The 23,852-nt window shown below is 48.6% G+C and overlaps 1 protein-coding gene across 2 annotated transcripts in view; it reads right to left on the bottom strand.

Moving 5' to 3' along the window:
* VPS13A (vacuolar protein sorting 13 homolog A) overlaps positions 1 to 21,564 on the bottom strand; it is a 211,547-nt gene extending 189,983 nt beyond the window's left edge. For both annotated transcript variants that reach the window (XM_075598717.1, XM_075598726.1), the window contains exon 1: positions 21,099 to 21,564. In XM_075598717.1, coding sequence (XP_075454832.1) covers positions 21,099 to 21,198 — 100 coding nt within the window. In that variant the 5' untranslated portion in view covers positions 21,199 to 21,564. The remainder of the gene's footprint in view (positions 1 to 21,098) is intronic.
* Between the last annotated feature and the right edge of the window lie 2,288 nt (positions 21,565 to 23,852).

Here is a 23,852-nt window from a genome sequence, read left to right as displayed (position 1 = left end):
TGAGGAGGTGCCATATCTTGTATTATATGTTGTACACTGTGTGTTCAATATCTTTAGTCCCAGGAACTCGCAATTACCATCGAGTTCCCACTATATTACAGTATCCCTCAGTACAGTGTAATACAGGTCCAGTTCAATCCCGCCGCTGCCACCAGTTTTATTAATAAGCCTGTGACGGGAGCTTTGTGACAGGCTATTAGTAATACACCACCAAAGATATAACTGGGTTGAACCGGACGAGACATAGATATGATAAAATATAATTTATGCCTTGAAAAAGGTGAACACACGAGATATACAAATAACAGACAAAATATCGACACTTACTTAAAGGTTGGGACAAGAAAGCCATCAGGATACAGGATGGGCCATTTCTTCCATAATTCAGTTGACATCACAGCAATACATGCAGATCATGAACACACATGAAGACCACATGAAGACAATTGAGTAAGGGGTGACTGACTTATATACCATTACAACCCTTCTCTTACACTCAAGGCGCCGAGCTGTCTAGCAAAATCTCTTTGAAGCAGATTTTGGTTTCCCTGTGTCAAGTATCACACTTAAAAAACACTCAGTTCCTTGGTTCCTGCCCCCAGTATAAACAATTAGGGCAGTTAGCCTTTGATCACCGGGCTATGTTCATTCTTGCAGGATGTTCTTCCTGCCTATTAACATAGCAGATGGAGTCTGCAGTTTTCAGAGCAGACCCAAAACCCCAAATACATTTTAATACCTACACATATTAAAATACCCGGTTCTGGTAGGTCCAGCGGGTCCAAACTTTCCAGACCTTAATGCCGGACGTGGTACACTATAGGGTCCAACTTTCAGCCCGCTACGACCTATGGAACCGGAGTTATACAAATATCACATAAACTGTTTCATATTTTATTATAAAAATCTCCGCTAAAAAGAAATCTCAGCGTTTCACTAAATCCCCATTGAAAACAACGGGCTCCGCCGCCATGGGTTTCAATGGAGCAACTCCGCCGTTGTAGTCAATGGAGTTTCCCGCCATAGACTTTCAATGGAGGAACCGCCGCCATTGAAGTCTATGAGAAAATTCACAAATCTTTACCTGCGTCCACACTCAGTCTGGTTGGTCTGAGGGGGCTGGGAATGGGCATGCATTAAAGCCGGAACCTTGGCTATATGTCACCCAAATCCCATCCCTCTGGTCATTCCAGAACCGGAGATATGAACTTACACATTTCAACATTTCACACTTAGTCGTTTTTTCGCCATGCGGCTTTTCCCCATTGGAATCAATGGGCGGCGCCGCCATTGACAATGCATGGCGCCCGCCGCCATTAGATTCAATGGTGCGACCCTCCTTCTCCGCTCGACCCCTTACGGGGGTCCCTTATTCCCGGACCCGGTGTGGATCGTGTGTGGGGGTTCCTAGGGGTTAGGGACAAAAAGAACTTTATTCCCAGGGGCCCTAGAACCCAAGATTCCCACGCCAATTGTCGTTGAACTTGACCGTAGTGATTAAACTCTTTTAAAAGACATTGTATCCGCTTTTGCGGTCAGTGGTTTGGATGGCTGCCAACCTGTTCCTCGAGGCCGGCGTTGAGGAATCTCCATTGAAGTCAATGAGCCCATTGACGTACAATGGGATCCCGCCGCTCCTCTTCGCGGACGTCACCTGCTGGTCGTCGCTAGAAAACAGGTCCAAAACCGCTACTTCTGCCATTAGAAAGCATGGAGGCTCAATGGCGACCTATGGACGGCTGCAAAATGGAGCCTGAAAAGGTGGGAAAATTACACAAAGGGATATAATCACTATTTTAACATTAACCCCTTCCCTCCCGCATCAACCCTAGTGTATGTGTGGCGCAAACATCAGGATAACACAATACATTTACACAGGGGAATAAACATTTGGATATTGAAGCAAGGCAAAACACATTACTGGACCTCAGTCCAGTTAACCCCTTGCTTCCCTGATGAGAGTAGAGGGTGGCCAAATGGGGTGTAACCCCTTTAATCCCAGGCCAAATCCTCTCTATCATGAAAGGGAGGAGAAGGGAGAGGGGGAGGAGAAGGGAGAGGGGGTGGAGAAGGGAGAGGGGGTGGAGAAGGGAGAGGGGAGGAGAAGGGAGAGGGGGGAGAAGGGAGAGGGGAGGAGAAGGGAGAGAGGGGGAGGAGAAGGGAGAGAGGGGGAAGAAGGGAGAGAGAGGGGGAGAAGGGAGAGAAGGGAGAAAGAGAGGGGGAGAAGGGGAGAAGGGAGAGGGGAGATTGGGGAGGGGAGAGAAGGGAGGGAGAGGGGGGAGAAGGTATGAGGAGGGGGGGAGATATGAGGATGCCACCTGCTGGTCGTCGCTGGAAAACAGGTCCAAAACCGCTACTTCTGCCATTAGAAAGCATGGAGGCTCAATGGTGACCTATGGACGGTTGCAAAATGGAGCCTGAAAAGGCGGGAACATTACACAAAGGGCTATAATCACTATTTTAACATTAACCCCTTCCCTCCCGCATCAACCCTAGTGTATGTGTGGCGCAAACATCAGGATAACACAATACATTTACACAGGGGAATAAACATTTGGATATTGAAGCAAGGCAAAACACATTACTGGACCTCAGTCCAGTTAACCCCTTGCTTCCCTGATGAGAGTAGATGGTGGCCAAATGGGGTGTAACCCCTTTAATCCCGGGCCAAATCCTCTCTATCATGAAAGGGAGGAGAAGGGAGAGGGGGAGGAGAAGGGAGAGGGGGAGGAGAAGGGAAAGGGGGAGGAGAAGGGAGAGGGGGAAGGAGAAGGGAGAGGGAGGGGGAGAAGGGAGAGAGAGGGGGGAGAGAAGGGATGAGAAGGGAGAGGGAGGGGGAGAAGGGAGGGAGAGGGGGGAGAAGGGAGAGAGGGGGAGGAGAAGGGAGAGAGGGGGGAGCAGGGAGAAGGTATGAGGAGGGGAGGGGGGGCGTATGAGGAGGGGGAGATGCGGGGAGTGGAAGAGGATGAGGAGGGGGAGATGCGGGGAGTGGAAGAGATGAGGAGGGGGAGATGCGGGGAGTGGAAGAGATGAGGAGGGGGAGATGCGGGGAGTGGAAGAGATGAGGAGGGGGAGATGCGGGGAGTGGAAGAGATGAGGAGGGGGAGATGCGGGGAGTGGAAGAGATGAGGAGGGGGAGATGCGGGGAGTGGAAGAGATGAGGAGGGGGAGATGCGGGGAGTGGAAGAGATGAGGAGGGGGAGATGCGGGGAGTGGAAGAGATGAGGAGGGGGAGATGCGGGGAGTGGAAGAGATGAGGAGGGGGAGATGCGGGGAGTGGAAGAGATGAGGAGGGGGAGATGCGGGGAGTGGAAGAGATGAGGAGGGGGAGATGCGGGGAGTGGAAGAGATGAGGAGGGGGAGATGCGGGGAGTGGAAGAGATGAGGAGGGGGAGATGCGGGGAGTGGAAGAGATGAGGAGGGGGAGATGCGGGGAGTGGAAGAGATGAGGAGGGGGAGATGCGGGGAGTGGAAGAGATGAGGAGGGGGAGATGCGGGGAGTGGAAGAGATGAGGAGGGGGAGATGCGGGGAGTGGAAGAGATGAGGAGGGGGAGATGCGGGGAGTGGAAGAGATGAGGAGGGGGAGATGCGGGGAGTGGAAGAGATGAGGAGGGGGAGATGCGGGGAGTGGAAGAGATGAGGAGGGGGAGATGCGGGGAGTGGAAGAGATGAGGAGGGGGAGATGCGGGGAGTGGAAGAGATGAGGAGGGGGAGATGCGGGGAGTGGAAGAGATGAGGAGGGGGAGATGCGGGGAGTGGAAGAGATGAGGAGGGGGAGATGCGGGGAGTGGAAGAGATGCGGAGGGGGAGATGCGGGGAGTGGAAGAGATGAGGAGGGGGAGATGCGGGGAGTGGAAGAGATGAGGAGGGGGAGATGCGGGGAGTGGAAGAGATGAGGAGGGGGAGATGCGGGGAGTGGAAGAGATGAGGAGGGGGAGATGCGGGGAGTGGAAGAGATGAGGAGGGGGAGATGCGGGGAGTGGAAGAGATGAGGAGGGGGAGATGCGGGGAGTGGAAGAGATGAGGAGGGGGAGATGCGGGGAGTGGAAGAGATGAGGAGGGGGAGATGCGGGGAGTGGAAGAGATGAGGAGGGGGAGATGCGGGGAGTGGAAGAGATGAGGAGGGGGAGATGCGGGAGTGGAAGAGATGAGGAGGGGGAGATGCGGGGAGTGGAAGAGATGAGGAGGGGGAGATGCGGGGAGTGGAAGAGATGAGGAGGGGGAGATGCGGGGAGTGGAAGAGATGAGGAGGGGGAGATGCGGGGAGTGGAAGAGATGAGGAGGGGGAGATGCGAGGAGTGGAAGAGATGAGGAGGGGGAGATGCGGGGAGTGGAAGAGATGAGGAGGGGGAGATGCGGGGAGTGGAAGAGATGAGGAGGGGGAGATGCGGGGAGTGGAAGAGATGAGGAGGGGGAGATGCGGGGAGTGGAAGAGATGAGGAGGGGGAGATGCGGGGTGTGGAAGAGATGAGGAGGGGGAGATGCGGGGAGTGGAAGAGATGAGGAGGGGGAGATGCGGGGAGTGGAAGAGATGAGGAGGGGGAGATGCGGGGAGTGGAAGAGATGAGGAGGGGGAGATGCGGGGAGTGGAAGAGATGAGGAGGGGGAGATACGGGGAGTGGAAGAGATGAGGAGGGGGAGATGCGGGGAGTGGAAGAGATGAGGAGGGGAGAGGAAGAGATGAGGAGGGGAGAGGAAGAGATGAGGAGGGGAGAGGAGAGGAAGAGATGAGGAGGGGAGAGGAAGGGATGAGGAGGGGAGGGGAGAGATATGAGGTGGGGGAGAAGCGGGGAGTGGAAGAGGATGAGGAGGGGAGATATGAGGAGGGGGAGATATGAGATGGAGATATGAGAAGGGGAGGGGGAGATATGAGGAGGGGGAGCTATGAGATGGAGATATGAGAAGGGGAGGGGTAGATATGAGGGGAGGGGCTGTGTGTGTAGGTAAGTGGCTGTGTGATTGTTACTGTGTGTGTGTGCACGTATATTGGGGAGGGAGGTTGAGTGTGGGGAGGGGAGAAAAATACATGGGGGGTGTAAGAGAGAGGGGGGGGAAGGAAAGGGTGACTGGGGAGTGCGAGGTGGGGTGAGAGTGAGGTGGTGTGTGAGAAGGGGGGTTCTCGCAAGACCGCCAAAACGTGGGTTATGGGACCCGGGAAAGCTGTCTGCGGCCCTGCATGGCAGTGATGTCACTGACTGCCACAAGGAGAACAAGAGACCCTATTTTGCAAAGTGTAATATACAAGGTCAGGAATGTCACATTTTTAAAATGTCTTAACTTTAATTAATGCCTACCTTTTTTATTTAATTTTAATTTATGTCAATTATTTATTTAATTTGAATGTGTTAATTATTTTAATTTTAATTACACATTTACGTTGAGGGAGCTGAGAGAGCGAGAAAGGGAGGGAAGGGGGGGAGACAAGAGTTTGTGTTATGTTAAGAATTGGAAATAAATACATTTTTGAAGTAGTAATCATCCCCTCCGAACTGGGCATTCTTGGCCAACAATGCCCTGGCTGTAAGAGTTGAAAGGCCCAAGCAAAGCCCCCACCTCTATACGCACAAACACACACTGCAGCCCCCAGCTCTATACGCACAAACACACACTGCAGCCCCCACCTCCTATACACACAAACACACACTGCAGCCCCCACCTCCTATACACACAAACACACACTGCAGCCCCCACCTCCTATACACACAAACACACACTGCAGCCAGGGTTGCCACCTTCTATTGAAGGCTAGCCCAGACATAACAAAATGTTTTAGATCTATTTATTATATATTTATTTATCTTGCCTTTGGCTGTATCCTCCCCTCCAAATTCCGATAACATGGCTGTGCGACGTCACGTAATGCACATTGCCATAACAACGAGACGCTCCGTGACGTCACGCTGCATCAAGTTGACATGACAACGGGACGCATTATGGCGCCGAGGCATCACGTGATGCCACATTGTCATGGCAACATGTCACCGCCTGATGTCAGTGTCTCGTTGTCATGGCAACGGGGTGCGTCATGTGATGTAATTTGTTTTAAAAAAAAAAATTATAAATGTGTCCCGGTTTTTCATTTTGAAAATCTGGTCACCCTAGCCATTAGGAAATTTAAAATGGCAATAATAAAAATATATTTAAAGATTCATTGACAATATGATGCAATCATACAAATATCACATTTTTCCATTTCAAACATTTCTAAAGAGGAATCATCTATTTTTATTTTGGTTCTGAGAGTTTTATCGCAACTACTGGAGGCCATTTTAATGCATTCATGGGGCACTGTTTTTTCGGCTCTGTATATTAGAAGATAACAACAGGGTCCAATGAGGTGGGCCAAGCAGTTTCAAAATGGTACAAGAAAGGGGAAATGTATTTTTGAATAAAGTAGTATGTTTACACTTTAAGCTATGCTTAACAGATGTGTAACTGCAGGTCTGAAATGTTACTGTGAATAACAAGGCATAAGTATCACCACACATTTAAAAGATGCAACAGAATTACTAACCTGGCAAAAAGCACAATGAATACATCGCTGCTTCTATTTTTCCTTGTATTAAATGTCCTTTTTGTTTTTATTAAAAAAACTTCTGCAAAGGTAAAACTGAAGCACCCAATACAGCATTGCCATGAAATTAGGTATTAGTGGAATAAAATACTGGACTCGGCTTTCTTATGTTCAAGTAATAATCTCATCAAGCAAATGGAAAGATAAGGCCGAGGGCCCCGCTGCTTCCGTCAGCGCGCCCGCACTGCATGCAGGCGGCGCATGGAGAGGCAATTTACCGCTACCTGCGGTCCGTAGGGAGCGGCGTGGTTTGAGCGGAGGGCTGCAAGAGGGTGCAGTGAGTCCCCACACATGCCCTCTGCTGCTCGCTCTCCGTGCGGGCCCCCCCCCCCCGGTCTGTCCGTCCGCCCCTCCCCTCAACCCCCACACACACACACATACATACACACACACACTTCCCCCCCCTACCTTTTGGAGGTGGGGGAAGCTCTGACAGTTCCAGCCCCCGGCGCTGATAGGCTCACCAGCGCACCACGTGACGCGTTACCGCTCGGGATCGCAATTCTCTTGCATCCCCTGGCGGCTGATGAGTCACAGCGCATAGTGAGCCTCGTCGGAAGGAGGCAGCGGGGACAGCCAGACATGAGGGTCCTCAGCCTAACTGAGGTGTGCTGTGACTACCTGCATTACTGCAAAAGATTGTGATGCAGACACGATACATATAGGATGTAGCATTGGGGCTTTTCTGTCTATTGTTGTATACATTAGGTCACATTGAGGGGGGGAGGGGGGGAAATTGTTCAGCCGGTAGCAGCAGAGAGCGCGAAATGGAGAGCTCCAAAACTCTGACCACCCCTCCTTTCAATTATGAGAGTGCCTGGGGTTGGAGGGGGAGGGAAGCATGTCCGTGTGTATGTGTGTATCAGTGCATTAATTTTTGAACAGTATTATTAGTATTTATCAATTGTTAGGGCAATGGTTTTTGTACATATGTATATTGCTCCGATAGAACATGGTGACGTCAGACGGACGCCAAGGCAGAAGCAACCCGAAGAGAAGCTGAACGAGAGCAGCATCAACGTGGACGCTGAAGGCAACTAGTTTGCCAGTTAAAGAATGCGAGCAAGATGAGAACAGGCTCCCAGGCACTTTGTATTCAGCGATTGGGCAGTGATTACGCCATGTATACCACATTGCAGCTACCGATTGTTACATTTTGATATGTAAGTGCGAATTGTGTGCTATTTCGGATTGTAATATATGGTCTGGTTGCGCTTCTCCAATCTTTTCCCTATGTCATGTAGGGATCTGGAAGAGCTGAGAAACCCATGTTTTAAGGACAGAGCTAGACACCAGAGTGAATGGACTACTTTAATTTAAGGAATGATCAAATACTTTTATACCCAACTAAAATTGTGTGTCTAAGTTCGCAGTGGGGGCCAGGGGAGCGTCTGAGTTGAGCATAGTTATTTGTTGTGTGCGTGGTAAAAATTAAAAAAAAAATTAAACAAGAATGAATTCACCCAACTAGTCTTCCCATTTGCAGCAAAATTAAAGCCCCGTGTTATAATCTTAGCATTTGTTTTATATTTAGGATAGTAATATGCCTATGTCTAGTTTAATTATCCTTTTTCTGTATTAGCCTCTACCACCACTGACTGTTGAGGTTATTCCTCACATTTCCCCCCCGAGCATGACACCCTCCTGCTTTAGAGCAGGGCCTCTTCAAGAGCCTCTTTTTCTCTGAAACATGATCCAATGTATGTCCTTCTGTAGATATGGTCCCCAAAACTGAACACAGTACTCTAGGCGAGGTCTTACAAATGACCAATACAATGGCAAACTTAGCTCTCCATTTGAATCTCGCTGGCTTTCTCCATTGTTTGATCACTTTTAACCCTCTGGGTGCTGTTTGACGTAGCTACGTCATGGGGTCTGCCTACATCATAATATAGTTGCTGTTTTTATTAGGGGAGATAATGTTCTGTCAGGAAGACGAACGGAAGAGTACGACTCCTCTTCTGTTCCGTTATCAGTGACAGAAGGATCACGAGAGCCGCAGGGCCTGTGGCATTCTGTACTGCAGCCACTCTGAAAGGGTTAAGTAAGCTGAAATAATGACTACCAGCTCACTTAACTCTATAGTACATGACAATTCCATTAATTGCATATTCTGCTTTTGAATTTTTGTGACATAAGTGAATGACTGTGCACTTTTTTTACATTATTTTGTAGCTGCCACACTCGACCATTCCTATAAATCAAGAGGTGCGCAAACGATTTTGTGTGCGCCTCCCGACTGCTCTCCACCCCCCCCTTACATTTTCTCCAGCCTTTTCTAACGTCACAACGTCATGTGACCTGCGGCTTTGCTTTGCCATTCCGACATCACCAGAAGCCGCCAGAGACAGGGTAAGGGACTTACAGAGACTTTGTAACATTCAATCTGCCCCCTCCCTGTCTTCAGAAGCAAACTCAAAACTAATTTCTAATCCATCAGATTCCATGATCCCATGTTAACCTCCTATCCCATCCCTTACCCCACCCTCCCCAACACCCACGATCTCCCCTATTCTCACCCTTTACTAAAGTCTATCCAAAACACTCCAAAGTCACCCACCTAACCAATCCAATTGCCTCCACTCAGACCCATCACCATGCCACCGACAAGACTAAATCCAGAGACCTGACCCCAACACACCAACCAAGCAAGCTACATAAATGTTGTTATAAATAAATCATTTTCTTTATCGACCCTGGAGAATCTTTGTGTCACCTGCAAAAAGGCATACGTTCCCTTTCCGACAATTTGTAATGTCACTAATTAAGATCACCTTCCTCTCCTCTAAATGACAATCAATGACATTAGACAATCAAACCCTAAGCATTGCAACTATGTGTATCATCCTATGTGGGACACTGTAAAAGGCCTCACAAAATCTAGATAAGACATGTACTCTACTAATCAAGCAATTCAAATCAGATTAGTTTGACATGATGTCCCCTCCCCCCATTAAACCCATGATGCATGGAATCTTGGACGTTGCTGAACTTTAGAAATGCAACAAATATATATTTTAGCTGTGTTCCATTTATTTCCCCGCTAATGTATAAACATAGCGCACGCACACTACTTCAAAAGACAGATACTTCCTCTGCAAAGCAACTGCTTTGACTTCATGCTTATTATACTGCCAAACTTTTTTGTTGTTCAAGGATTTGCAGTAAAAGCAATGTGAATGTGTTTATAAATGGTCTTTATCATTGTTCCATGAACAGATTAAGTATGTGAGGACTTCTAAGGCTGAGGACCCGCTGCGGTCGGCGGCGCACACTGCCGCGTGTACGTCACTCCCCTGCCTATAATGTCCTTCCGAGCTGGCCCCAGTCCCTACTCACTGCAACGCTTACTACGCGCTGTGACGCGTCAGCCGCCCGGGGAAGTTTTGTCAGCTGTTGCGCCGACTTCAACCTTGAAGAAGTCGGCGCAACAGCTGACGAAACGCGTAGGTTATGTCACTGTGTCCACCAGCTAATTGTGGGAGGAGGGCCGAGCAACGAGAGAGGAGTGAAGAGTGGCGATCGGTAGTTTAACTCACACCAGAGTTTCAGAGTGGAAGGCGGCAATTCATGTGCGGCTGTATTCAACATCTAGCAGTAACAGCAGTGAATATCTACCTGCTGCATCGACTTTAGGATTGGAGAAAATTGGCTGTCGTGAGGGGGGTATACAGGAGACAGGACAGCATCTCTAGTGTTACCCGGATCAGCATTACGTGATTACCTGCGTCGTGGATTTGCTGGCGCAGCTGACGGAGGGACGCGGAGACCTCTTGGATCTATCTCGCGGATACACTTATCTGGTGAGACCGTTCCCTTACCCCCCTCTGCCTTTATCCTTTTGGATCCAATATACAGGAAACACCTATCAGCCTGCTACTGCTACTTTATACCCACCTTGATCTACATCAGAGTCATTCCACTCCCATCTGTTGCTTCATTCACATTCAATGCTATGCAATTAAGTGCTTTATCATCTACAAGTGCTACTCCCTCACAATAGATCTATTGGACACTTTTTGGACACAGTTTTTGGACATTTATTTTTCCTCTATTCATTTATCCCATTTGTATTGACTTATTGTTATTTATGCTTATTTTGTGTTTGTTATATCTGTTTGTCCAGCAACCAAGCTTTTTTTTGCCTTTATTACATTTTTCCTTATTTTTAACAGCTATATGGGATTGCGCTTTTTGCTTTTCCCAAATATATATATTGTGTGTGTTGTGTGCGTTTCGCACAGCCCCTCTCCACCTCCCTCATTTCTTTTCCCTTTTTGCTGCCCGGGTCGTTGTTGAGTCCCCGCGTCCCCCTCTTCCCCCGATCCCCGCGGCTGCTGCCCGCTCGGGCAGGGAAGTGGGAGCAGGGAAGTCAGTCGTTGGTTATTTGGGCTCCCCACCTTGTGGCTGCTGCCCGGGCGGGTGGTAGGCGCGGGGGGGGGAGGGGGGGAGCGGGGTTGGCGGGCGCGTGGCTGGCCCCATACTTGCCCGCTCTGGGCGGATTGAGTGTGCGGGGGGAAAGCTGGGGAGACTGGCGCGAATGAGGAGAGGTGGCTGGAGGGCCGAGTTGGACGTGGCTGGCGCTGCATTGGTGGTTCAGTGGGTGTCATGGGGAGGTGTCCCACAGCCCCCGATCACTGTGCCTCCGGGGGGGGGGGAGCTGTGAAGGGGCCAGCTTGTGGGCGTGCGTGGCTCCCGCACGGCGCCGCCTCCCCCTCCTGCGCCCGGTTCCGCCTCGGTTGTAGGAGGGGTGCGAGGGTTTGCGGACCCGGAGGAACACACGTTTCCTCCCCCAACCCCACGTCATGGCCGCGCTCCCCCTCCCCTGACCCACTTTGGCAACGCCCCCCACGCCAAAAAAAGTCAGCTGCAGACCGCAGATCGCGGTGCAGTGACTTGCAAACGCCGCCGGCAAGCAAGGCGCGCCATGCGGGCGCGTGCAGCGGGGCCTCGGCCTAAGGCTAAGGCCCCGCTCCCTCCATCAGCGCTCCCGCACTGCAGACAGGCGGGGCGCTGACATACACAGACCGCGATATGCGGTCTGTAGGGAGCGGGAGGTGGGCGGGAGTGGGAGGTTTGAGCGGGAAGGGGGGCGTGGCTTGAGCGGAGGGACCCGCTACTTCCCCCCCTCCCTCCACGAGCTCGGGCTGGCACACACGCGCGCACACACACACACACACACACACACTCTCTCACTCTCTCACACACACACGCACGCAGGCACTCATACACATACACACACACAGAGGAAGGCACTCACGCACTCAGGCACACACATACACACACACAGACAGGCACTCACGCCGCTTTCCCCCCACACTCCTCCCCGCTCCCCGAAGCCTCTCCTCCTCTCGAAGCCTCCCCTCCTCATTGGCTCACAGCCACACCACGTGACGCGTCAACGCTAGGGATCACCATTCTCTTGTATCCCGTAGCGGCTGACGCGTCACAGCGTGTAGTGAGCTGTGCAGCCAGGGGGGACCGGGACCGGCTCGGGAGGATTCCCCTGCTGGTGGGGAACTCGCGTGTGGCCGCCCGCGCCGCAGGGCGCACCGGGTCCCAGGCCAAAGGGAAGACAGTGAGAGACAGTGTGGATCAGTTTCCCTGTGCTACAGAAGAGATCATCTCTATTCAAACGAATGGGACCAACACCTTCTGCAGCATAGTAAAGCAGCAACATAGCATATTGAATAAGAGTCAGAGAAAAAGAGACTGTGTGCTTGAGAGATAACAACTAACCTTATCATGGAATAAAGAATAAGACGGTAAAGAGATGTGGAGATGAGAGATCAAGTAAAGAGGATGCTGCAGACATAAACAGATAAAGTGATAACCATAACCTGCTAAGGGACATGATAAAAAATAATAATAAAACCAGGGGCAAAATATATATATTTTTAAAGGAGCAAAAAAAAAAATGTAAATAGGGATATCAGAATATCAAAATTGAAAGCTTACTAATCGTTCGAGGATAAAAAGGTTAAAAGTAAGATGCATTAGGTTAAACAAACATTAGCTATAAAAAATAGTTAAAGAGTAGGCAGAAAAAGGACAGAACCTTTACAATTTGAGAAAGGTTACAATGGTTTAAAGGTGTAAGAAAGTAGAACAGAATTGTGTGGAAATGGAACAGCACGTAGACAGGAGCTAAAATAAAAACAAGAAGGAAAGGAATAAAAGAAAAGATTAAAAATAGACATGGGACAGAGAATGGTCTTAACACCTTCAGTGCCAGAGGGTCATGCTACCTCCATGGCCACTGACCCCCCGGCACTTGCTGACATAACAGCTCTTCGGAGCGATCCCAGGATCGGTTCTGGGATCCAGGCTTCGGGACAGACTCCCCTCTTCAGTGTGGTATGCAAATCGGCACTCCAGTCATGTAAAGCCCCCCAAAAACGGGCAGAGAGCCATGTCATATGGTGTACAGTATAACAGCCCATAGGCTGGCACTTTTCTTGATGTATACTGTCCGTCATTAGGGCACTGAAGTGGTTAAGAACAAGCCTACCAATCCCAATGAGCACAACACATTAAAGCAGCCATCCCTCCTGCTTTATTTATTTTACTAAATTACAATTGGAGTGTCCTCTGGAACTGGGGGTGTCCATGGAGCTAAAAATAGTGCGTTTCAGCTTCAGAGATCAACCAGTTCAAATGTATCAAAATGCACAATAAGGGAAATGGGGGGGGGGAGTTCCTTCTCGATTATGTACAATTGGCATATGAATTTTGTTTTCTACTCTTGAATTAAGTAGAAATAGCCGTGTTAGTTCAGTTGCAATATTTGCTCTGCACCAAGTACATGACAGAGGATGAAACATTAAAAATACATCTTCCCCCAAAATCTCCTAAGCTTGCATTCTGGCAACTGCCAAACCTCAGACAGAAGTTAATAGAAAACTTCATAACGAATTGAAGGACGCTGAGAATGTCACAAAAGCCCATGCAACAACACACTCTGCAAACATATATGCCAAGATCCGACTGTCAGTCACAAACATAGAACATTCAACATTAGAGGACCATACTACTGCACATTCAGGAAGGTGGTCCAGTATATATGCTTCAATGCCGCAAATGTGACAAGGATGCTGCATCGGTGAAACCAGCCAAAACCTTCAAACCAGAAGGCACCTACACAGACACAATAACACACCATGAAGGAAGATATTGCTCTCCAGTGGGACACCACTTCTCACAGCCAGATCATTCCATAAATGATCTAAACATCAAAATGCACAAAGGAATGTTTAAAAGCACTCAAGAATGGAAAACATTTGAACTCAAAATGATAATATTCTGACACAAACAAGAGGACTTAATGATGATATGAGGTTTCTTGCACACTATTAGAATATATTTTTTTTTAATTATATTTTTATTAAAATTTTCAAACATACATGGGAAAGGGAGGGGTACAGAAAAAAAGGGGGGGGGGGGAAACAACCAGTTTGTATCAGAATTCTTACAATAGACAATCACATTATATATCATACAAAATTTTATAACATTTTATCAACGACATATCCTACACGCATCACTCCCAGATCCTCTATCCTATTGGGGCCTTACCCTATCCAACATCCCAGGGATCCCAGACTATCAAACTTCCTTGTGGTGTGATTCAAAAATGAGCTAAGTCTCTCCATTAATTGTACATTGTTAACCCTTCTAATGACATCTCTTCTGGAGGGCGGCAGTGTCTTTTTCCACCTAGCCGCCGTTAATATATGTAAAATTAATGTAGCTGTGTAATGATTTATATCTTCCATAGGCTTAGCCAAAATTATTAAAATTGGGTCTAGCGGAACCTTGATTCCCGTCACATCTTCTATTATACTGTCCTCCAGGACGTCTGCATTACTGGGCAAAACCACCATATATGTGATAGATCCCCTCTCTGTCCACATCCCCCCCAACATCTAACAGTCGCCTCCGGAAACATTTGCTTGAACATTGAGGGTGTAATACCAGTGTAACAACATTTTGTAAATATTCTCTTTTGTAACTGTGCATATAGAGGTTTTATCCCATATATCTTCCCAGTTCTCTCGTTATTTCAGTCTGGAAATCCAGAGCCCACTGGTCCATATATTTATGGGCTGGGGCATCCTTTTGGGGGATTAAACCTTGGTACAGGGATGAGATCAGGACTTTTTTATATTTTTTTGTTTTGCATAAATCTTCGAATCGTGTGAATTTAGGGAATCCCTCCTCATAGAAACCCTGGCACACAAAATGTCGGACCTGCAGATATTTAAACATCTCAGCTAGAGGTAGTCTGTATTTTCTCATCAATTCCTCAAATGACATCAACTTGTCTTTTTCTAATAAATCTCCCATCTCTAAAATTCCTCTGTCTGCAGGTTTCTACGTCAACCCTGAAAACCCAGCAAAAACCCTGGGTTACCGAACAGGGGCGTGTCTAGATGGAGTGGTATATTTCTTTTTTGTCAACTGCCAGATGTTCAGCGTAAACCCAATTACCGCCGGCTCAGGCTGTCTCCCAAGCCCACTCCTGGGGCTCGATCGACCACAGCAGAGTAGGCAGGCAAACCGGGTATTGAAGTGAGCTTTCCATTTCCACCCATGCATAGGTCCCTCCCGGAGAGTGCCAATAAACCATTTGTTTCAAATGGGAGGCTACATAATATTTTAGAATATTTGGAACCGCTAGACCCCAACATAATTGACCTGGCTATTCTCAGCTATTTATGTTTCCAAATAAATTGCATAATACGATTTTGGATTTCTTTTATGTTTGTATAAGGGACAGGTATTGGTTATGTTTGGAAATATAGAAGTCTGGGGAGGATGTTATTCTTAACCGCAGTTATACGTCCTATCCAGGAGATATAGTGAGAGAGAATTCCAAACTTGTAGATCCTTTCTAATCTTAGAAAAAAGTTCAGGATAGTTATATTTATATAATGAGTTGTAGTCCCTAGTAAGGTACATCCCCAAATACTTCAGATGGGTCTTTTCCACCTATAGTCAAAATGTCGTTTAAGAACCTCAACCTCCTTTTCCATTAACGTTAAATTTAGCACTTTCGATTTTCCCACATTAACTTTATATCCAGACAATTCCCCAAACCTTCGGAGAGCGAATTGTAAGTTCGGGAGAGATGTCAATGGGTTAGCTATAGTAAGGATAATATCCGCAAAAAGTGATTATTTGTAACACTCATCTTTTATATTAATCCCTTATATATTTGGGGAAGCTCTGATTGTAACCACAAGAGGTTCAATTGTCAAGGCAAAAAGAAGAGGATAGAGGGGGCACCCCTGTCTAGTACCGTTCTTAATTGTTATCAGATTCCTCTCCCCCCTGGGATATTCAAAGTGGCTGTTGGCGTCTAGTAGAGGGCCCGGACCCCTTGTAGAAAAAACCCTGAAAATCCATACGACTCCAACGTCTTATCTAAAAAAAAATCCCATTTTATCCTATCAAATGCTTTCTCCGCATCCAGGTCAACAGCATTGCTTTCGTCTTGGATTTATGTACCTGATCTATCACATTAATAATTTTCCTTGTGTTATCCGACGCCTGGCATTCGCTCATAAAACCTACCTGGTCATAATGGATGAATCTGGGGAGTATTGGGTTCAACCTGTTCGCCAGAATTTTACTATAAATTTTCAGATCCGTATTAAGCAATGAAATTGGCCTATAGCTACCACAACATAAGAAGTTCTTACCCTCTTTAGGGATCACCACTATATTGTCATCTGGGGGGGAGGGGGGTGGGAGTCGATTTGTTTTCCGCTGAGACGGTCAAGGATATCTTTCCCTGGGTTGCCAAATCGCCGGTCAAAGACATGGCCGAGAACTTGAGAGTCCCTTAAATCTTTGAAAGTCCCTTAAAGTCGGTCTTAAATCTTTTATCTCCGGGCAACCACACCCTTAGCCGATCGATCGTCATCCATGTTGTCTTCTCAAGGTCTTCGGTGCTGGTCCGATCCATCCCTGGGGGTCAGATCCAACGTCGACAGAAAAGATGCAGATTCTTCGGGGTAACGGAGCGAGATCTGTCAGACCATCATAATTTACCACCAGCAGAACAGAAATGGCCCACCAGTAGTGAATACCCTTTTCCTGGAGTACCGCCGTTACAGGTCGCAGCCCTCTCCTCCTCTCAATTGTCACTCTGGACAGATCCTACAAAATTGAGTTATTTTCAAATTCAAGGAAGCCTCTGTTTCTGCAGCCTTTTATAATCCTTTCCTTGGTTGCGTATTGGTGGAGTCTTAGAAGCACATCTCTGCTTCTTTTAGGGTCATCAAATCTCGGACCCAAGGCTCTATTCATCAAAAGATCGCCATCTTGTAGCTGGGGTCAACTGACAAACAATCTCTTAAGATATGGCTGGACGGCTTCTGAGGACAGACTCAGGGACATGGCGGATTCGTAAATTCTGCCTCCACTCCGTTCTCCAGATCGTCTATGCCATCCCTCATAGCTCTTATCGCGTCGTCGAGATGCAGGACCTTATCTCGTCATTGAGACGCAGGACCTGATTTTGTAGAGAGATGTCCATCTTATTTTCAAGCTCCGTAGTTCTTTTAGCCAGTAAGGAAACTTCTGTTTCAAAATTCCCTTACAGCTGTATCCATAGCTGACTGAAAGCCCGCTTGCATTTCTCCAAGTATGTTCTGGAGGTCCTGTTTTGTAATTACTTTGTCACCCTCTGCCATACTCAGCTCTGTTAGAGGCAGATCTCCCCCCTGCCTCCTCAAGGTTTTCTCAAGGTTGCTTTTCTGTCAGGATATCCCCCTCAGGTCCCGCAGCTTGTCTATCTCCTTTATTTACCTTTGTGGACGCGCGCTCCTGTGTGCTTGGAAGCGCCACCTGTTTTTTTTCCTATCAGCTGTCGCTGGCGGCCCGCGGCTGAAGCGGGTAAGATCTGGGGTCCCCAGCTTCGGATTTTCTTCTGGGCCATCCACGCTAGTTCCCCCGGCCAGTAGAATGTCCTGCGGGATCGATCGGTGCAGCGATCAGGAGTTATTGTGAATTATGTTGGCAGAGTGCACGGAGCATCCTTAGCCTGCGTGCATCCGCGTGACGTCACGTGTGCGCCCCCCTAGAATATTCTTTTAATGTTTCTCCTTGACACTTTTACAACTAACCCCTCCCCACTGCACACTACTGATTGCTGGTCCTATTTCACACTTTCATCCATGTATTGCCCTGTCTGTTTATTCACCATTCATTTCCTACATCATCTGCCTTAGGCCTCAGCCAGGCTCCCTGCTTGCTCGCTGAGGTGCGCTGAGGCTCAGGGAAAGCGGGTGCTTTCCCTGGCCATGCGGTTGCTTACCGCACGCGCTGTCAGGGGGCGGGGCGGGCACGTCACTGGCCGAGGGCAGGCCAGTGACGTCACGGAGCTGGTTCGCCCTCATTGGGCGAACCGCTCACGTGACCGGCCTGTCGCGCCGGCAAGCAGGGGAATTATAAATTACCCTAAGATCTACGCTTCCGCACGCTTGCGGAAGCATAGGTGAGCCCCTACTAAAGCCGCTCTAATTGCGGCTGTAGGGGCTCAGTGCTGAGCGGGAGCGCTCATCAGCGCGCTTCCACCAGCAAGTAGGGAACATGGCCGAGGCCTTAGGCTAAGTCCCCACTGGCGCTGAGCGCGCTCATGCTTGGAGAGCGCTCCAAGCATGAGCGCCGGGTGTCCTCCAATTTATGCAAGCGCGCAGGGGGGAGGGGGCGCGGCATTGCGGGTCAGCTGAGCACACGGGGAAGTATGTTTTTTTTGTTTTGGTAAGCGCGAGTGAACGCGGTTCAGCGTGTGTGCCCGCGCGTGAGCGGGAACTTACATATTTATATATATGTAAGTTAACGCAGCAAGCGCAGCCCGCTCAGCGCTGGCGGGGACGCAGCCTTAGATTATCTGAATTTTTACATCTGTGTTAAATTTATGGACTCTTTTACAAATCAGTATTGCTGACCTGAGGAAGAGAGGAGAACTCTCGAAAGCTGGTCCTATAATATCAATCGTTAGGCAAAAAAAATAAAAAAAGAAGGGGTACTGTATCACCTAATACTGAAGTACTGTACTCATTTTCTATTGTTTAACTGTCTGAATGTTGTATGGATAATCAGTAAACTAAGATAATTGTCTAAACATATTCAGACACAATGTCTCCACAACCTAATGGAGCATCCAGCAGCAGAAAGAAAAAAGGACTGAGCCAATGTTAAATCATACTAATTACCAGAAAAGACCCAATGTATATGGCTACTGCTGAGAGCACAAGTGAGTCTGCCCTGAAGGCAGAATGCTGCAAAAGATTATTTTACAGCAGTAGAAAGACCAGATTAACAACACTGTCTCCAAGAAATCTCACTTGCTACCTTTAAAATGGTGAAGTAACCTAAAAATTACACACATAAATACATATATATTTGTCAAGGGTAATCGCATTTTTTTTTTTAAATATGCATCTCTGTAACCCATCCACTAGTGGCACTTGCCATGCACAAGCCAGACAATTTAACTACTGTGTGCGCCTTCAGCAGCTGCAATAAAGCCACACCTATTTAATGTCTTCATTAATGGCTGCAGGATTTTCTCTGAAGTTGCAAGTTTATGAAAAAATACAAAATTAAACAACACTCAGCAATGAAATTGAGCCTCACCGCTCACTGTTACGGAGAGCTTTCATTTTTTTTTACATTTGCTGCATATTTTTTTCCAATTAGGTATGTAATAAGGTTTGAAAATAAAATGGAACACTATATGTATAGTAATATAAAAATGAAGAAGATGACAATGAAGAAGAAACATAACTTTGTATTCTTAAAAGAGCCAGTCCAAGCAGCACTTAAAATAACAAATACATTTTGTTTTAATATAGGCAACCTTTGATTACCGTTATTGAAAAACAATTATGTAAGCTACCGATTGATGCGTTCTCCGTAATCAAAGATCCTGTGCTTCCCATGGTTCACTTAATGGCTGCCTTTTCGTTTCAATCAATCCTTCAGTCAGTGTAATTTTGCAGCTACGATGTATCCTGATATTACTAAAGGTAGCATTATCTATTGTTATAGTTTGCAGCTCAAACTGCTGGGAACATTTGCAACAAATTATCCCAAACAGGAAAGTGTTACAAAGATCTTACACAGCTGGGGAGGTGTGCTATACAAGTCAGAGGATGCTCAGTATATTAAAACACATTAAAAATGGCATTAAGAGTGAATACAAAAATAAAGGTAGCAAGTATTATCTAAGGCTGCGGCCACAGTGTGCGGCGCGAACAAAATACAGTAACTATCAGGCCGGCCATGTAGCTGCAGGATTTGAGACAAATTATTTTGTTTTTTCGTGTAATGGCCGCGTCACGTGAGCGGTTGAGTAAATGAGGGCAAACATGCCTGGTGAGGTCACGGCCACGCCTCCCCATCATGGGGGCATCCGAGTCCACAGATCGCGCCGGCGACAGGCGTGCGACTCATTGCGCAACTGCACTATGTCCAATGCCTAAGACTACAGAACTGATTTAAAAAATAAATACACAACAACAACATACAATATTGCTTGGATTGCCCCTTTACAAGAGCAGGTCATTAACCAGGACACAACCAAATTACATTGTGTGTAAGCTACTATTTTTATCATGTTGATACAAATGCACTCAATCGAAATACACTTACAATGTCAGATCTTCATATGGAAGCTATGAAGTGTTGTAATCAATTTGTTGGAGGCCAAGTGCCCAAGGCCATCTGGTTGGGTCAGTCATGACACCAGGTCCTGTCACTTACATGGCAACTGCCAACTTCCCTCCCCCTATATCTGATTGCACAGAAAGCATGTCGGAAGTATCCCAGAGAGAAAGTCCCTGTCAGGTCAGCTGTTTATCAGCAGCAGGAATGTCCTTGGGAATCAGAAAACAATATTTGTCAGGTAGGCCCTTACTTCCCTGTTACAGGAAATACCGGTATATGCATGCGACAGACATGTGGCTTAGAAGTACCCACAAACATCCATGACCCGTTCTTTTAAAATAAACTAAAACACATTCATGCCTTTGTACACGTACACACGTCAGTTCAGGACACAAACAGTAACATTTGCATCTCTCAGTGGCAATGCAATGTGAACATAAATAGGAAATGATAATAAGGAGCACAGATATGCACAAGTGATAACAGGGAGGATCAAATTGTGCAGCTTTCACTATTCTCCCTTTGTTGGTCACAAAAACTCCTAACAAACCTGCCTGACATCACATTGGTTCATGGTGGTTTGTCAAGAAACCTCACACTTTGTTTTGCATTCACACCTGGGCTCTCCCTCACTCTCACAGTGTCCACAGAGGAGGAGGAGCCAGTGACATGGGGCACACGTTTTACCACGTCACTTCGGCTATCCCACGTGACCTTCCTACGTTATGACATCACAGAGCTCCTGGTGTCTCACTGGCTCGGAATAGCTCCCATTGTAACGCACTTGGCCATGTTATGATGAATCACACACACAGACACCCACGGGGCAGCCTCGCCACTCACCTCCCCATATGCCGAGCTTGAGCTGCGAGCTGTCCAGGTTCACCACGTAGTCCCCGAGGAAGCGGTTCAGCACGTCCACCACCACCGACTCGAACACCATCGTATTACCTGTCCCCCCGCACCGCCCTGTGCCCCGCTGTGTGTCACCGCCCTGTGTCCCTCCGCACAGCCCTGCGCCCCGCTGTGTGTCACCGCCGGACACGCCTCTGTCCCTCCTCCTCCTTCCCTGTCAGACTCCGGGACCCGGGCAGCAGCTCCTCCTCCTCCTCATGCGCAAAGAGGTCACCTCACGCAGCTGCTGCCGTGAGGTGGGGCGGGAGAGGAAGGCTGTGTGCGGGTATACACTACCTATGCCGTATATACACACAGATACAACTCGGACACGGGGAGGGGAGCTGCGGGCTCGCGAACCAACTGTCCCACGCTCTTGGGTGGGTCACGTGGGCAGACAAACAAGAGCAGGTGTCGCGTTCGCGGGGACAGAGTGCGCGCGCACAGTCACCGCGGGGTGGGGGGGTTGTGCTCGTTGGCGTCAGCAGGGAGCTCGGGTCGCGCGGCGGTGGAAGTTGCAGCTCCAATCAATGTATGATCGAGATCAGGGTGGGGACTAGCACTGTCAGAGCTGTGTGTGCCGGAGATTAGGTGCTCAGTGAAAAGAAATTATGTTGGTTTAGGGCTGTTCTATAATGGGTGCGCATGCGGCAGTTTATAGTTGGTCGAGGTTAGTCAGCCTTTCTATATGGCTGCGTCCCGCGGTTACTTACATATATAGATATATGTATATATATACATAGATATATGTATATATATATACGTATATATGTATATATATAAAGATATATGTAAGTCCCCGCTTACACGGGGCACACACGCTCACCGGCGCTTATGTAAACAAAAAAAATCTAACTTTCCAGCGCGCTGAATGCCCTCTCGCGCGCGTAAATGACAGGACACCCGGCGCTCATGCTTGGAGCGCTCTCCAAGCATGAGTGCGCTCACCGCCAACGGGGACTCGGCCTATAATGGTGCCGCGGGCGCGCACTGTAGTGAGCGTGGAACTGGACAACGGGGGAAGATTAAGAAAATAAAGATTTTGCGCCGCTGGTGTGTGTGTGTGTGTGTGTGTGTGTGTACAATGTTAATAATAATTTATTAATGTATTTATTTATAACACACATACATATACACACAGACATACACTGTACTTCACTTGCTCACAGCATACACACAAAAAGTGTGCAACACGTGCACGCGCGTTCACACAGGCACGGCCACACACTATTACACACACTATATTACAAGCCTTAGGCTGCGTCCCTGCTAGCGCTGAGGGGGCGGCGCATGCCGCGGTTACTTACATACTTAGATATATGTAAGTTCCCGCTCACGCGGTTCGTGCGCGAGCACACGCACACCAGCGCTCGGCACTTATGTAAAAACAAACTAACTTTCCAGCGCGCTCAATACCCCCCCCCGCGCATAAATGACAGGACACCCGGCGCTCTCCAAGCATCAGCTCACTCAGCCCAGGGTCTTTTGACTCTGTAGAAACATCAGATACTTATACAGAGAGACCTTGCTCAAAACCCCTTGGTGGTAAGTGCGTGCTGCCTGGTAGAGTAGCGATATAAACTATATATAGTTATTATATATATAAATATATATATATTGATTTAATTCATAGCAATTTATTTCCACCTCTGACCGCATTATTATATAAAGGTCCGCAGTGCGCCACTATCAGGGATCTTTCTGTACCCCTCTTAGGTACATCTTTACAGTTTATGAAACATCAGATACTACAGAAAGTTCCATGAGAGATAACCCTGGGCTAGCGGTAGCCGCCGTGCAGTCTAGCGGATACCTCAAATACTGTGGAAGAGTCAGTGAGAGACAGTATTGTCTGAGGAGTGGGAATCCCAGGCTCTAAGGCTAAGGCCCCGCTCCCTCAGTCAGCGCGCACGCACTGCAGACAGGCGGCGCGCTGACAGGCACAGGGTTCCGGGGCGGGAGTGGGAGGGGTGGTGCCGTCCACCACCACCCACCCCCACACACAACACATACATATACACACATTTTTTCCCGCAGCTCCTTCCCTGCTCCCCTCCCAAGCCGCCTCCCATCCGTAGCTCCTTCCCTCCCCTCCTCCCCATTGGCTGACTCGCGTACCACGTGACGCGTCAGCGCTGAAAAGCACAAGGAGGTTGTAGCTCCAGCAGGCTGACGCGTCACAGTACGTAGTCAGCCCTGCCGGAAAGGAGGCAGAGGGGGCAAGGACAATTCGGGTAAGGGTCTGGTGGCCCGCGGCCGCACGCGCCACAGGCCGCAGCGGGTTCGCAGCCTTAGGGGGCGGCCCCAGTCACTTCTACGTGCGCTGTGCTATCAAGCTCTGCCCCCCCAGTCCGGCCGGTCCCAGTCCCTACCTTGTCGCGCACCTTTCCCCAGCGGTGCGCGACAGGTTTTCAGGGAGGCAGGGGAATTTGAAATTAGCATCCGCGACGGAGGTGTGGCCAAGCCCCCGCCGGCGGTTCAGCCAATAAGGGCGAACCAGCCGCGGGACGTCATGGCCACGCCCCCGCAAACCCACAGCCACGCCCCCTCCCGTCGCAAACCTTCCCTCTCCCCTCAGACCGCCTATCGCGGTGCAGCGCTGTGCACGCGCCGCCCCCCCCGCCGGGCGCGCGTGCCACAGTGAAGACTGGGGACTCAGCCTTAGGCTACATGAGGAGTTGTGAGGGGACTAAAAAGAGAAAA

This window comes from Ascaphus truei, chromosome 1 (assembly GCF_040206685.1).
Source record: "Ascaphus truei isolate aAscTru1 chromosome 1, aAscTru1.hap1, whole genome shotgun sequence".
Taxonomy (NCBI): domain Eukaryota; kingdom Metazoa; phylum Chordata; class Amphibia; order Anura; family Ascaphidae; genus Ascaphus; species Ascaphus truei.
This window is presented reverse-complemented; position numbering and strand designations above follow the sequence as displayed.